The following is a 13,801-nucleotide window of genomic DNA, read 5'->3' on the forward strand; positions in this document are numbered from 1 at the left end:
ACCGGCACATTCCTTTAGTGTTGATGGCCTACCGTTCAGCAGTCCAGAGTTCCACAAGCTGTACTCCTGCCCTGTTGATGTTGGGCCGGGAGATCCGGACACCGGCGGAGTTGGCGTTTGGGAGGCCACCAGGCAGTGCAGAGGACCGGCCGGGACTGGAGTATGCCCGGAAGTTGCAGGATCGGCTGGAAGCGGCGCATGCCTTTGCTCGAGGTCAGCTAGAGAAGGCTGGTATGAGGCAGAAGAGGAACCATGATGTGCGCAGCAAGGGGCGTGACTTTCAGCCGGGTGAGCTGGTTTGGGTTTTCACGCCCAAACGGAAAAAAGGGCGTTGCCCTAAATTAGACAGTCATTGGGATGGACCGTGCAGGGTGCTAGAGCGGGTGGGGGAAGTAGTCTACAGAGTTGCAGTTCCCCCTAGAGGCAGAAGAGTTGCCCTGCACCGGGACCGGTTGGCACCTTACAGGGGCCGGGATGTTCCCCAGTTCGAGGCAGAGCCTGCTTCACCAGCTGGCTTGGGACGTGGGGTGGACTCAAGTTCACCGGGTCCCACCACAGTTGTTCTTGTTCAGCCGCTGGCGCCAAGGGGAGGCGCACAGGAGTCAAGCCAGGGCCGGCCACAGAGACAGAGGCGGAGGCCGCCAAGGTTTGGGGATTTTGTTGTTGACCCCTCGGGGCGAGGGGCTTATTAAAGAGGGGGGCAGTGTAATATCTGTGATTTGTGTTCCTGGGCCTTTAAGGGGCGGGGCTTGGAAAGTGGCGGTGCGACGTCACGAGCGAGTGGTGGGGGTGTTGAGAAGTGTGGGGGAAAGTTGGAGTTGTTGTGGATGTTGGCGTGGGTTGTGGCCTACAGCAGCCCTGGTGTGAATGTGAACTGTTGGAAAGTTCTCCGCTGTGAATAAAGCGATTGAAGTGCATCGGCGACGTGAGTCTCTCCTTCCCCACAACCAGGGGCATTACAATATATATCTTTTCCATATGGGAAGAAGCAGCTAAGAATGCACGGAATGCAGTGGTTCTAAATTATTTTCTGGGGACACAAATGTGGCTGCACGGTGGTCTAGTGGTTAGCACTTTTGGCCAACACAGTAACAGCTTGGAGATCAGGAAGTCTTGCGTTCGATTCTCCCCTGGCCATTGCTGTGTGGAGTTTGCATGTTCTCCCCGTGTGCGCGTGGGTTTTCTTCGGGTACTCCGGCTTCCTCCCACATTCCAAAAACATGCAGGTGAGGTTAATTGGCGACTCTAAATTGTCCATAGGTATGAATGTGAGTGTGAATGGTTGTTTGTCTATATGTGCCCTGCGATTGGCTGGTGACCAGTCCAGGGTGTACCCCACCTGTCGCCCGAAGTCAGCTGGGATAGGCTCCAGCATCCCCCCGCGACCCTAATGAGGAAGAAGCGGTATAAAAAATGGATGGATGATGGATGGGGACAGAAATGTTTTCACCCCTCAGTGGTGGGAAAAACTATTTGCCCCCTTCCTGATTTCCACAGAGTATTTTCCCAAAGGTCTTGGGGATCATCAAAATGTTTTCTGGCAAAATTGAGACGAGCATTGATGTTCAGTGTTCAACGTTGTGTTCGGCAGTGGTTTTCGTCTTGGAATGTCTTGGCCATGCAGGCCGTTTTTGCCCGGTGGCTTTCTTAAGGTCATGAACACTGACCTTAACTGAAGCAAGTGAGGCCTGCAGTTCTTTGGATGTTGTTGTGGGGTCTTTTGTGACCTCTTGGATGATTTTGGTTGGCCGGCCACTCCCGGAAAGTTCACCACTGTTCCATGTTTTCGCCATTTGTGGATAATGGCTCTCACTGTGGTTCTCTGGAGTCCCAAAGCTTTAGAAATGACTTTAGAACCGTTTCTGGACTGATAGATGTCAATTAATCAAATGTAAGTTATGTTTTAATCACTTTTCCACACAGGGCCATGTAGGTTTGGATTTTTTTCCTCCCTTAATAATAAAAAGTTTCATTTAAAAACTGTATTTTGCCTTCAGTTGTGTTGTCATTGACTAATATTTAGATTTGTTTGATGATCTGAAACATTTAAGTGTGACAAACCGAAATCAGGAAGGGTGCAAATGCTTTTTCACACCACTGTCTTTATCTGTACAGTACAGACTGAACTCGAAACTGAAACCAGGAAAATGCAACAAAATGGAGTGCTGTGAAGCATACAAGCGTATTGAAGAGTCAAATTGCATGTTGAGTACAATAAATGTGTACATGTTGGCAGGTCTTCAGTAACACTGAAAGTACTGCCTGCTTCTTACTCAACCCCTGACAATTCACCATGCCCCCCCCAGGGGACCCCGCTCCACTATTTGAGAAGCATTGACATAAACGGGCGTACCTATTCCGCCTATAAAGCCTTGGGAAAATACCTCCAAAAAGCGCCAACAACGCTCCATTTACATATAATCTGACCTGCATATTAACCAAGCTCCAGCGACATTGTTAATATTATTGGTATTAACATTGTTACGCTGAAGAACTACCTTACTGGCGTAGTGACACCTCGCCACAACATATCGGCTAGCTACTAGCCAGCTAGTGACTAGCTTCACCACACACTCACTCCCAATGCCTCTCAGGCCACAACCGAAAGGTAACGCTACAGATTGGAGCTGCTGCCGCTGCTGCTGAGTTTGGAAAAGTTAATGCTAGGGGTAGGCGTCCCTTCAGGTTTTGCTGTGTGAAGTCAATGCACCCAGGAAGGAAGTTCTGGAAATGCTTAAAAATGACCAAAATACGGCAAAAATACAGAAAGTATTACGTGTTATCACGAATGTACCTGTTACTACATGGTTACAGCATGTATGCAAAACCATAAAACCTTGCTGGAGGTTTTTGGAGGTGTTTTAATAGCCGGCTTTGTTGGCGGAGGAGGTGACTCCCATTACATGCGTCATTTACCTGCCCCTTTTTAGCTGTTTTTATACCTTTAGAATACGTAGAAAAGAGAAAGACGTGTGTTCATGTCTCACATAAGGATTGTGGATGATGAGCAAAATTAAAAAATGCGTCTGTGTAGGCTTTCAGTCGTACAGGAGTTGTCCAACGAGGATGGAATAGACCACATTGCTCAGCTCAGAGCAATGTGGTCTATTCCATCCACTGTAAAGATGAGGAATGCAAAGAGCACTACATTGGGGAAACTAAGCAAATGCTCCAAAAAAGGCTTTATCAACACCGCAGGGACAATTCTAGTGGTCCTCAATCAGCAGTACATCTACACCTTAAAGCAACCAATCACTCTTTTGAGGACAGCGAGGTAAAGATTTTGGCCAAAGAAAACAGATGGTTTGAAAGAGGAGTAAAGGAAGCTATTTTTGTCAAACAACAGAACCCATCATTGAATCGGAACGGTGGTTTGAGGTTTAATTTGGACCCTGTGTTCAGCAGGTTACTGAGACCAAAACCCACAGCTCTTAGTCTTGCAAATGAGGTGAAGCCAGGGCCGAGCCAGAACAATAGATGCTAACGAGCCAGTATCAGAGTCGTTCATACCCAACTACAGGGAGCGACACTTCCCTTTGATCGGAGGTGCTAATGGGAGGAGAGGATTAGACCACAACTCCTCCCAGTCTTAGTGTAAGGAACCAATAGGAGGAGGGTGTTGGCACACCAATTCCGCCCACTCTTACTGTATTTAAGGCCTAGGCTACCAGCACTTGTTAGTTCGCTGACGAAGCTCTTCGGATGAGGAGCGAAACGTCCGACACCTTCTTCACAGAAGTACAGATGACGTCTCAAGAAGCCTTTCCCTCAAAATTCAAGAAGAAATTTGCAGATTTCCTTTTAATAAAAGTGGAAGAATAATAACGTCCATCCATCCATTTTCTATACCGCTTCTCCTCATAGGGTCGCGGGGGCGTGCTGGAGCCTATCCCAGCTGACTTCGGCCGACAGGCGGGGTACACCCTGTACATCCTGGACTGATATAGAATAATAACAATAAATATAAAAAATACTTAAAAGTGTAAAAAAAATACATTAAAAATGACGTAAATGTCAGGACCCCAGGATGCAGAGAAATGAGAAAAAAAGTACAACGAAAACTTTATTACAAAAATGTACTCCACAGGAGGAAAAACGAACTAAAGACAGCAGGAAAATACAAAATACTAAGAACTAAAGGCGCTGCTGAGAACCGGGCAGGAATCAAAGATAACTACAGTCCAACAACAAAAGGTGTCCACCGCTGGAGAACGCCAAGCAGGGAAATGCGTACTTACACAGTGAGACCAGAAAGCAGGGTACAAGGAACTAAACTAGACCGGGGTCGGTGAGCAGGTGAGTAAGGGAGACAATCTGGCAACGAGGTACGGTTTGCCAGCAGTATAAGTAGTCCAAGGTCTAATTGGCAACAGGTGTGGCACTCCTGGCTCCGCCTCCGCAGCGAGGGGTGCAGTGCACCAAAGTGGCAGACAGGCGACAGTACAGAGAATGACAGTAAATAAAAGTGGGTTGCGACTTTATGACCTATTGAAAACGTGTGTCCCAAGTTGAGGCCATTTGAGAACCACTGGTTTAGAGTCTTTATGTAACCAAACATGCATGTTTTGGGGATGTGGGAGGACTCAGAGATGCTGCAATGGAGATTCAAACCCTCGATCTGCCTGTGAGGTTGACAACTATAGACCACCGTGTGATCAACACGTCTGTCTTTATTGTGGAATTGAGACACTTCATATTTTAGGTTTTCTTGCAGACAAATGACATTTTACATTTTCATGGAACATCCGTGTACAATCCAAGAATTTCAAACCATTTTTTTTGACAAAGGACACAACACCTAACACAAATGAACAAAAACATCGACTTCAGTTTTGGGTTACAAAAGCATGGCACGTTTGGAGAAAAGACTGATCATCAAACACGTCCACAGGCTGTGACTTTTACATGTGCTTTTTTTTGTTTCTGCGTACAGTAAGGCTTGTGAGTGAGTCCTGCAGTAAGACATGATTACCAAAAAAAGAAGTGGCTGGTTCAGCTTTTTTGTCATGAAAAATCCCTTAAAAATAACATTTTTCAACAAATCTTTAAAGAGTGATGCAAGTACCATTTGGAAAAGCCGTAAAATTAATTTCCAATACATATTTACAGTTGTGTATACTGTCATCTTGGCGGGATCTTGCTAAAATAAACCACACTGCCATGTATTGGGCATCCAGTACATTGTATCAGGCACGGTATTAACCCCACAATTAAAACCCTCCCCGAGATGGATGCACTGCAAAGATGAAGCGAAGATGATTTGTGAGTCTACATTTTGTATTGTCATACGTTCAAAAGTCGGACCTATTTGTAGAACACAGTTTAAGGACTGTACCGTATGTTAAATGTGACAGCTTGTGGTTTCCTGCTGCATTCGTTTCCAAGACAAAGCAGCATTACCGTCGAAGTTGAGACAACACTGACTGAAAGACGCAATAAGTCCCTGCATAATTACAAAACATTTCCTTGCCAGGACATTGTAAACACACTGGAGGGCAGTTATGGCTCTTTTAACCTTGAAGAATCCGCACATCATATTCAGTCCCTGAGCAAAAGTTCATATAGTTGACTACAAAAAGGCAGCATCACTAGCAGAAGGTAACCCAAACGGAATCGCTGTCAAATGTTTGACTGGTATGCCCTCACCTTAAACTACTGCTATCCTACAGAGGTTTTTGGACACGATTTTGGCTTTATGCAGTACATCCGCTGAAAGGATTTTAAGGTATCTTCGTGAAAATACACCTAATGTGTCCGGTAAATTTGACAAAGTAGTGTATTCAAAATCCTAGCTTAGCTCACGTAACAAAAATACAACACATCAGAGCAATGTATTTATTTATTTTAAACTCTGAAGAATATTGAGGTAGTGGCATGATTTAAAATACATCAGAACTTTCGTTAGCGTCTGTATTTTGTTCCAAAAGGTCCCACCCGAAACCAAACGAACATTAACCACATGAAATTTTCCCACCAATCTGTTCCAGAATGCCGAAAATGTTGATCTCACTGCCACATTGCGTCTTTGGCAACAGCCACGTCTTCACTGAAGGTAAAAGTAAATGAAATGTTCATTTACTCCTTTCATTCATCATTTATATGCATTTAGAATTATATTATGCATGCAAAACTAGAAAGATGTGTTTTGTGTTAACATTCTTGAGTCTACCACTGATGATGTCATAGACGGGCGACGTAATGTAGCTAACTTCCGGTTGCCATTTTGTTTAGCTAGCTAATAGGATGCTAACAAGGAAGGAGGTTTTGTGATTAAAAAAACAAATACATTAAGAACAAAGTTGGACTCATGCAGTGTATTAACACCACAACAAGACGTGCGCCACATTGTACGCTAACCTGAGCATGCACGCAAACCAAGCAAACTTGTGGCGGAGATTTTCAACATTAACCGAAAAACATGTTAACGCGAACCGAGGTTCCATTGCATAGCCAAGCTATATTACAACCGAAAAAAACAGAGGACTAAATTACATCAGATCTGAATCATTTTAATTTCCCCGTTGCGGGGCCACCTCTACCAGTTCAACCGGGAGGACACACAGTGTTCCCAGGCCTGCTGTGAGACATAATCCCCCCAGCGTGTCCTAGGTCTGCCCGGGGGGCCTTCTCCCAGCTGGGCATACCTGGAACACCTCACCAGGGAGGCGTCCGGGAGGCATACGGAGTAAATGCCCGAGCCATCTCAACTGGCTCCTCTCGATGTGAAGGAGCAGCGGCTCTACTCTGACGCCCTCCCAGATGACTGAGCTCCTCACCCTATCTGTTAGGGTGAGTCATTTAGCCATTTTTATGCTTGAAAATGCTTCATTTTAGACAAAAAATAAGTAAAATTTTCTTCAATATGCATTTTTTTTTACTAATAACAGACCGTATACAACCACAAAACAGCCTACAAAATGTCATTGTCCAAATACTGTACTTCTGCACCTCCACATCCACACGCAATCTGATTCAATTGTTGTATTCCTTTCATCAGTGAATATCTGTTAATGAGTGTTTGGATTTCAGGAATTATGTGCAAAATCGGTCACCCGGTGGGACTCTGCAATGCGCCAGTATCGAGATGAAGAGCGCGTGCAAGAGCAAGGCAAGCGATGTGCACAGCATGAGTTTCATCTACACCAGGGGTGTCCAAACCTTTTCCAACACATACAGAAAAATCAAAGGATGCGGGGACCACTTTGATATTTATATAAATATTTTTTATGTCATGAAAAAGCTTTAAAAAAATGTACATATGTTTAAAGCTATTCATGATTAGTCAATCAATAGTTAAGCTTTTTGCTTTACATTGTGACCTTTTGCTTACTTTTTGCTCTATTTTTCCCAATTTGTGTTTCCTTTTATTTCCAATAATAAATGAGTCACGGGCCGCACTTTGGACACTCCTGATGTATACACTATGATCCTATACATAAGCTGTATCAGCAATTCTGCCTTTACAAAGGTAATAATTAGGGATGTTTAATATTGGCTTTTTTGTCGTTAACCGAAATGCCAATATGGTCCAACTCTCAATTTCCGATTCCGATATCAACCAATACCGATATGTGTCACATCACCTATCTCCTGTCGTGGAAGGACTGTACTGGACAGGACTGAACTTATTACCTTATTATGTATTATTATTATTTAGTATGCCACTTTTTTGCCACTTTGGCGCGTAAATGGCTATATCGGCTTTCACAGGGAAAAAAAACAATACCGATATTGACATATATTACATTTTTATGCCAATATTGGGCAGATGATATCGGTGTGTCTATATTATCGGACATCCCTGGTAATAATACTCAGTGTTGGGGGTAACAACGTTAAAAAGTGTTTTCCAGTAATCTAATTAATTACTATTTCAAACGTTACAACACCGTTACTGACAGTGACAGTGGTGTGTTATTATGCAACGATATGTTTATCAACGATCTGGATCTTGCTTCAGCTACCATTGTTCACTTCTACTACACAGGTAACTAAATAGCTAGCCAGCAAGAGTTGTGGTTGCTATCTCTCAGGAAAACACTGCCCCCTACAGCTTTGGTAAAGAATTGCAAGTCAATGAGTTAATCCAAATGATTTTGCATATTTGAAGAGGGTTTTTTTTTTTACGTAACGCTTTACCTGGTAAGTAATTACATGTGATGAACACTGCTAGAGGGGCTCTTTTGCTGAGTTTACGAAGTATTACATCTAAGTATTACCAGTACAAGCACGACATTGCTAAATTAACACCCCAACATAACACTTTTGAAAGAGCTATTGGATCCCATAGGATCATGTGGTTGGTGTGTGTACCTAATATACAATATTTATCATTCAAAAACGTTCTTCTGTGCTCGTCCACATCAGGATGTTGTCTCCTCAACCAAGCAGTCTGTTGTTTTTTTCTAACTTGGAGGCATTCTTGTGTTTATGAGGGGCTCTCCACTTTTACACCAGTAACAGTCGCTGTGAAGCACCTCTGGAACAGGCGCTCTGGGTCTGGAGGCTGGTTGTCAGAATGCAGCTTTCTGCTCATGAAGTGCTGTCTGACTCCCTGCGGACCAGAAACACATGTTGCTCTTGACACACTGGATCCCTCACCTGCTGTGAAGTCCACAAAAGAAGCAATCAGACATGATCATGTTTTTTTTTGTTGCAGTTGCAAAAGTCTTCATGTACTGGAAGTACTTGGACTACACACATACACATACAGTGGTGTGAAAAAGTGTTTGCCCCTTCCTGCTTTCTTATCTTTTGCATGTTTGTCACACTGAAATGATTCAGAACATCAAACAAATTTAAATATTAGTCAATGACAACACAACTGAACACAGTACGCATTTTTGAAATGAAACTTTTTATTATGAAGGGAGAAAAACAATCCAAAATACGTGGCCCTGTGTGAAAATGTTATTGTCCCCTGAACCTAATAACTGGTTGGGCCACCCTTAGCAGCAACAACTGCAATCAAGCGTTTGTGATAACTTGCAATGAGTCTCTTACAGCGCTGGGGAGGAATTTTGGCCCACTCATCTTTGCAAAATTGTTGTCATTCAGCCACACTGGAGGGTTTTCCAGCATGAAGTGCCTTTTTAAGGTCATGCCACAGCATATCAATAGGATTCAGGTCAGGACTTTAACTAGACCACTCCAAAGTCTTCATTTTGTTTTTCTTCAGCCATTCAGAGGTGGACTTGCTGGTGTGTTTTGGATCATTGTCCTGCTGCAGAACCCAAGTTGGTTTCAGCTTGAGGTCACCAACAGATGGCCGGACATTCTCCTTCAGGGTTTTTTGGTAGATGGCAGAATTCATGGTTCCATTTATCACAGCAAGTCTTCCAGGTCCTGAAGCAGCAAAACAGCCCCAGACCATCACACTACCACCACCATATTTTACTGTTGGTATGACACGCCGTTACTTTTACGCCAAATGTAATGGCAAGATGTTTTCTGGCAAAATTGAGACAAGCCTTAATATTCTATTTGTTCAGCAGTGGTTTTCGTCTTGGAACTCTGCCTTGCAGGCCATTTTTACCCAGTGTCTTTTTTAATGCTGACCTGAGGGGGGGGTTCTCTCCCCAAATAATACAAATTTTCATTTAAAAACTGCATTTTGTTTTCAGTTGTGTTGTCATTGACTAATATTTCCATTTGTTCAATTATGTGTTGTCATTTGTTGATCAGGAAGGGGGTAAACACTTTTTCACACCACTGTACATACATATGAGTCATCTTACGCAAACTCACCTGGCGGTCGCAACGGTATGTTGTTGTCAAGGCGACTTGGTTTCGTAACAATGAAGAGGTAGCAAAGAACACATACTGTGATGAGGAAGGCAAGAAGGACCACCGCCGCAAAAGACAGGCCAACAAGAGCCCAAATACTAAAAGAAGAAGAGAAGACGTGTGATGGAGAAATCATAAGAATAATAAATACTTTTATTATTATTATTATTTTATTATTATTTTATTATTGGAGAGAGCCTGGAAGGTGAACACAACAGTGGTGCCTGTGGTCATAGAAGCACTGGGGGCCGTGTCCCCCACACTGGAGAAGTGACTCCTACAGATACCTGGAGAAACATCAGACATCTCCGTCCAGAAGAGTGCAGTCCTAAGAACAGCTGAGATACTGCGCAGGACCCTCAAGCTCCCAGGCCTCTGGTAGAGGACCCGAGCTTGAGATGAACAGCCACCCACCCTACCAGGGGAGATGGGGGGGTGGGTGAGGGAAGAGTTTATATATATATAGCTTGACGTTGACATTCTCCTCCGATTTTGGATCGACTATTGTGATAAAAGTGTCAAGCTTGAAAAAAATCCAGGTTTAAGGCGTAAATGCGCCTCACACACTTATTAAACACATTTAAAAGTGTTAAATGTATATGTACTCACCAGTAATGAATGATAATATAAGATGATCAGTGAACAGACAAAACTGGAGTCACGGTGTAGCTCCTTACACAACGATGGTGCGTTCAAGGACCGCCGAGCAAAGTGAGAAATGTCAACACTCCAGTTATCAGTGAAACATAAAGACATAAACATGTGGAAATAATGTGGCCAATGGTGCATGTACGCTGTACATTTTACCTGTATTGTCACGTATATAGAAATGATTCATTTTAACGACTTAGAAATTCATAAATTCATTTCTGGACCAAAAATCTGCACATTTGCAGGGCAGTACTGAATCCCGCATGTGCGGGGATCCAATGCAAAATGAGCTGCAGTCCAAACCACTGGACACCCCTGCCTTAAGGCACTGTGATTATAATCGCATATTACATATGAGGTGTGCACGATCATTATCGGGCCAATATGAGGGAATTATGACATCATACCACTAAATCCAATAACATTAGAAATCGCTCTGATAACCAATAATTTAAAAAAAAATCTCCAATAAGGCAAGATTACACGTATTGTGCGGGGGTGAGCAAATCAAGTGCTCCTTTTTTCTCCTGCCTGTGATGTTAACAGCCTGTCATAACTTCACCCTGAGCTCACTTGTAAACAAACGTTCACTGAGACATTTCACGTGCTAGCTCTACCAAATGGTCTGCGATGAGGTGAAAAATAACCCCATCGAGCACACAAATAAAACCTTATCAGCCGCCTGAAACACCAAATCGCTACCACGCCTGGGGCGTGTTGTGCCGCGGCGTTTGAAAAGTGAAATAAGTTTTCCAGAGACCTCTGGGGATGCTCGGAGTGTGTGCCCGAATACAGTGCACCTTGCTAGGCCACGCCAGGTGGCTCCTCCCGCTCTATACTCTGGTTCTCCTGACCTCCGATACGGCATACAGGCTGCATCGGAGCATGTGTCTGAACAGAGTACACTTTGCTGGGCCACAGAAGGTGGCTCCCTCTGCTCTGTACTCTGGTTCTCCTGATACTACTGATGTGGTTTGGTTTGGTTTGGTTTGGTTTAGTTACAATGGAATACATTACAATGGAATACATCTCATGAATCATTTTTTCACAGTTCCACATGTCCAAAAGGAGTAGGAAGAAGCAAAGCTTATTTAATCCTACCCCCCATCTATTCTGCATCTAGTACAGTACCTGTTGTTCAATAATAATAATAATAATAATAATAATAATAATAATAATAAATATTTAAAATAAATATGAATAAAGAACAAAACTTTTTTTTTTAAACAAAACAAAAAAAATAACAAACCTGACAGAACATCATTGTGATAATCAAGACTCTTCTGCCTTGTATTTAGCAAACACCAGCAATGTAGCAGCAATGTCATGATATTTCATTAGGATCAACAGGTACAGTTGGTCAAATCCAAATTTCCTCGAGTCTTTCCTACCTCCCGGTGTGCACAAAGTTAAATCTAACTGAAAAAGTTGCTCTAAAAAAGGTTATCGGTGTATCGGTCTAGAGATGCAGGAAGCTAAAGATAAAAGGATATCGTGCATCTCTATTACATGTTGAATCATTTTAAAACAGTAATGAAATAAATAATCCGGAAAATCTATGGTAAAATATGTTTCAAATTGCACACTCGTTGAAAAACTTCCAGGAGCAGAAAAAAAGTGTCTTATTCAATTACTTATTTCATTGTGTTGCATTACCAAATGAGGTAAATCCTAATAGAATACATTAAATGTCATATAAATCCTTATACTGTATATGGCAGTTAAAAGAATTTAACTCATGAGATGTTTAGGAAAAGATTTCTAAGTAAAAAAACGAATTACCTCAGCCACCACATGTACGTATAGTCATCTGGATAGAAGCTGTTGGGGTCATCGCAGCAGTACTTCACGTCATTAAATCCACAACAGAAACTGGCAGCAGCGTCATTTCCGGCTTTGGGGCAGAAGAAAGTGTCCACGAACACGCCGTCAGTGTTGAGGTAGCCGCTGCATTCAGCACTCATGCTGCTGCGGGACAAGGCAAAAAGACGCCAAGAAAAAGAAGACGCGTTGCCGGCTGGCTCCCCTCTCAGCGCTAGATGGTGTGCGTGTGTGGTCATGATGGATGATGGAGCAATGGGAGAGCCTCCCTCCCTCTCCTCTCGATCGCGCTGTCTCACTTGGTCACGTGGCTCACTGATGTCACGTTTCGAATGTTTCGCCCATCTCATGGCAATGCACTCAGGTTGATACATTTCTGACAGTTTCAGCCAAAACTGGATTTGATTAAACTTTTAAAGGCAGCACCTTTAAGTTTAGTTGATTTCCTAATTATTATTAATTATCTCATTACAGAGTTTGCTGTTTAGCAGGGTTTTTTTAGTGCTTCTTTTTATTACAGTGTGAACGCTGTTACAGTCAGCCTGGCACTTTAAGAAGAATTGCATTGTGGTAAGTTGAGTGTCTATCTCTTCCCTTGCACCGCCCATAGTTTTCTGCGTCCTGATTGGCTGTAGACCATTGTCAATCAATCTCCTTCTTCTGTCCTGCCATGTCTCCTGTGTCATTGCTAGCTTGCTTGCTAGCTTGTAAATTAATCTTGGGTTTGTCTGTAGCAGGATGTTTTAACAAGGATACAAAAACGCAACACTACCGCGGAACGGCGCCAGGACTAAAAGGCAGGGTCACAGTAGTGAAGTATGTGTGAGTGACTTAATCATTTCTTGTGTTGATCATTAAAATGCAAATGAAGGTTCGGACTTTTTGGGAGTGTTTGAACAACAGAGAAATGTTAGAAAATGTATAAAGTGCATGGTGAGGGGTTAACACATAACAGCCTTAACACATATACTGCTCAAAAAAATAAAGGGAACACCAAAATATCACATCCTAGATCTAAATTAATGAAATATTCATATTAAATATTTTGGTCTTTACATAGTTTAATGTGCTGACAACAAATTCACACAAAAATGATCAACTGAAATCAAATTTATTAACCCATGCAGGTCTGGATTTGGAGTCACACTCAAAATTCAAGTGGAAAAAGACACCACCTGTTGTCTATTCCATTTGCGCAACAGCATGTGAAATTGGTTGTCAATCTGCGTTGCTTCCAAAGTGGATAGTTTGAATAACAGCGCAGCAGTTTTGACTGAGTGTGAATTGAGTGTTCCCTTTATTTTTCTGAGCAGTGTATCTAATCATTGTAAGAAAATAAATAAAGTTGGCGACTTCGCGGATTTCACTTATTGCGGGCTGTTTTGGGAACCTATCCCCCGCGATAAACGAGGGAACACTGTATTGCTATTACGTTAGCAAAAATAAATCTACTTAATATATTGCTTTTGTAAAAGCTGTGGGTTGAGAACAGGGGCGTGCCGGACTTGGGAGCTCAGTCCTGACCTCCTTCTACAGATGTGCA

At 42.9% G+C, this 13,801-nt stretch overlaps 1 protein-coding gene across 2 annotated transcripts; it reads right to left on the minus strand.

The window, feature by feature from the left end:
• Window positions 1-4,534: 4,534 nt before the first annotated feature.
• Window positions 4,535-12,533, minus strand: LOC129177413 (protein shisa-like-2B). Of its 2 annotated transcripts, none has more exons than XM_054768521.1 (3): window positions 12,220-12,533; window positions 9,748-9,884; window positions 4,535-8,601 (listed from the first exon to the last, which is right to left on the minus strand). In XM_054768521.1, exons 1-3 carry the CDS (start codon window positions 12,495-12,497, stop codon window positions 8,429-8,431), a joined length of 588 nt encoding a protein of 195 aa, XP_054624496.1. In that variant the 5' UTR covers window positions 12,498-12,533; the 3' UTR covers window positions 4,535-8,428. The 2 variants fall into 2 exon arrangements, with proteins under 2 accessions (XP_054624496.1, XP_054624495.1); XM_054768520.1 differs by having other exon boundaries at window positions 4,535-8,604.
• Between the last annotated feature and the right edge of the window lie 1,268 nt (window positions 12,534-13,801).

This window comes from Dunckerocampus dactyliophorus, chromosome 2, assembly GCF_027744805.1.
Source record: "Dunckerocampus dactyliophorus isolate RoL2022-P2 chromosome 2, RoL_Ddac_1.1, whole genome shotgun sequence".
NCBI lineage: Eukaryota > Metazoa > Chordata > Actinopteri > Syngnathiformes > Syngnathidae > Dunckerocampus > Dunckerocampus dactyliophorus.

Coding starts and splice junctions, on each gene's coding strand:
- LOC129177413 (XM_054768520.1), bottom strand. CDS start 12,497: ATGACCACACACGCACACCATCTAGCGCTGAGAGGGGAGCCAGCCGGC. Junction 9,885..12,219: donor ACGTACATGTGGTGGCTGAG/GTAATTCGTTTT, acceptor TTCTTCTTTTAG/TATTTGGGCTCTTGTTGGCC. Junction 8,605..9,747: donor CATACCGTTGCGACCGCCAG/GTGAGTTTGCGT, acceptor TGGACTTCACAG/CAGGTGAGGGATCCAGTGTG.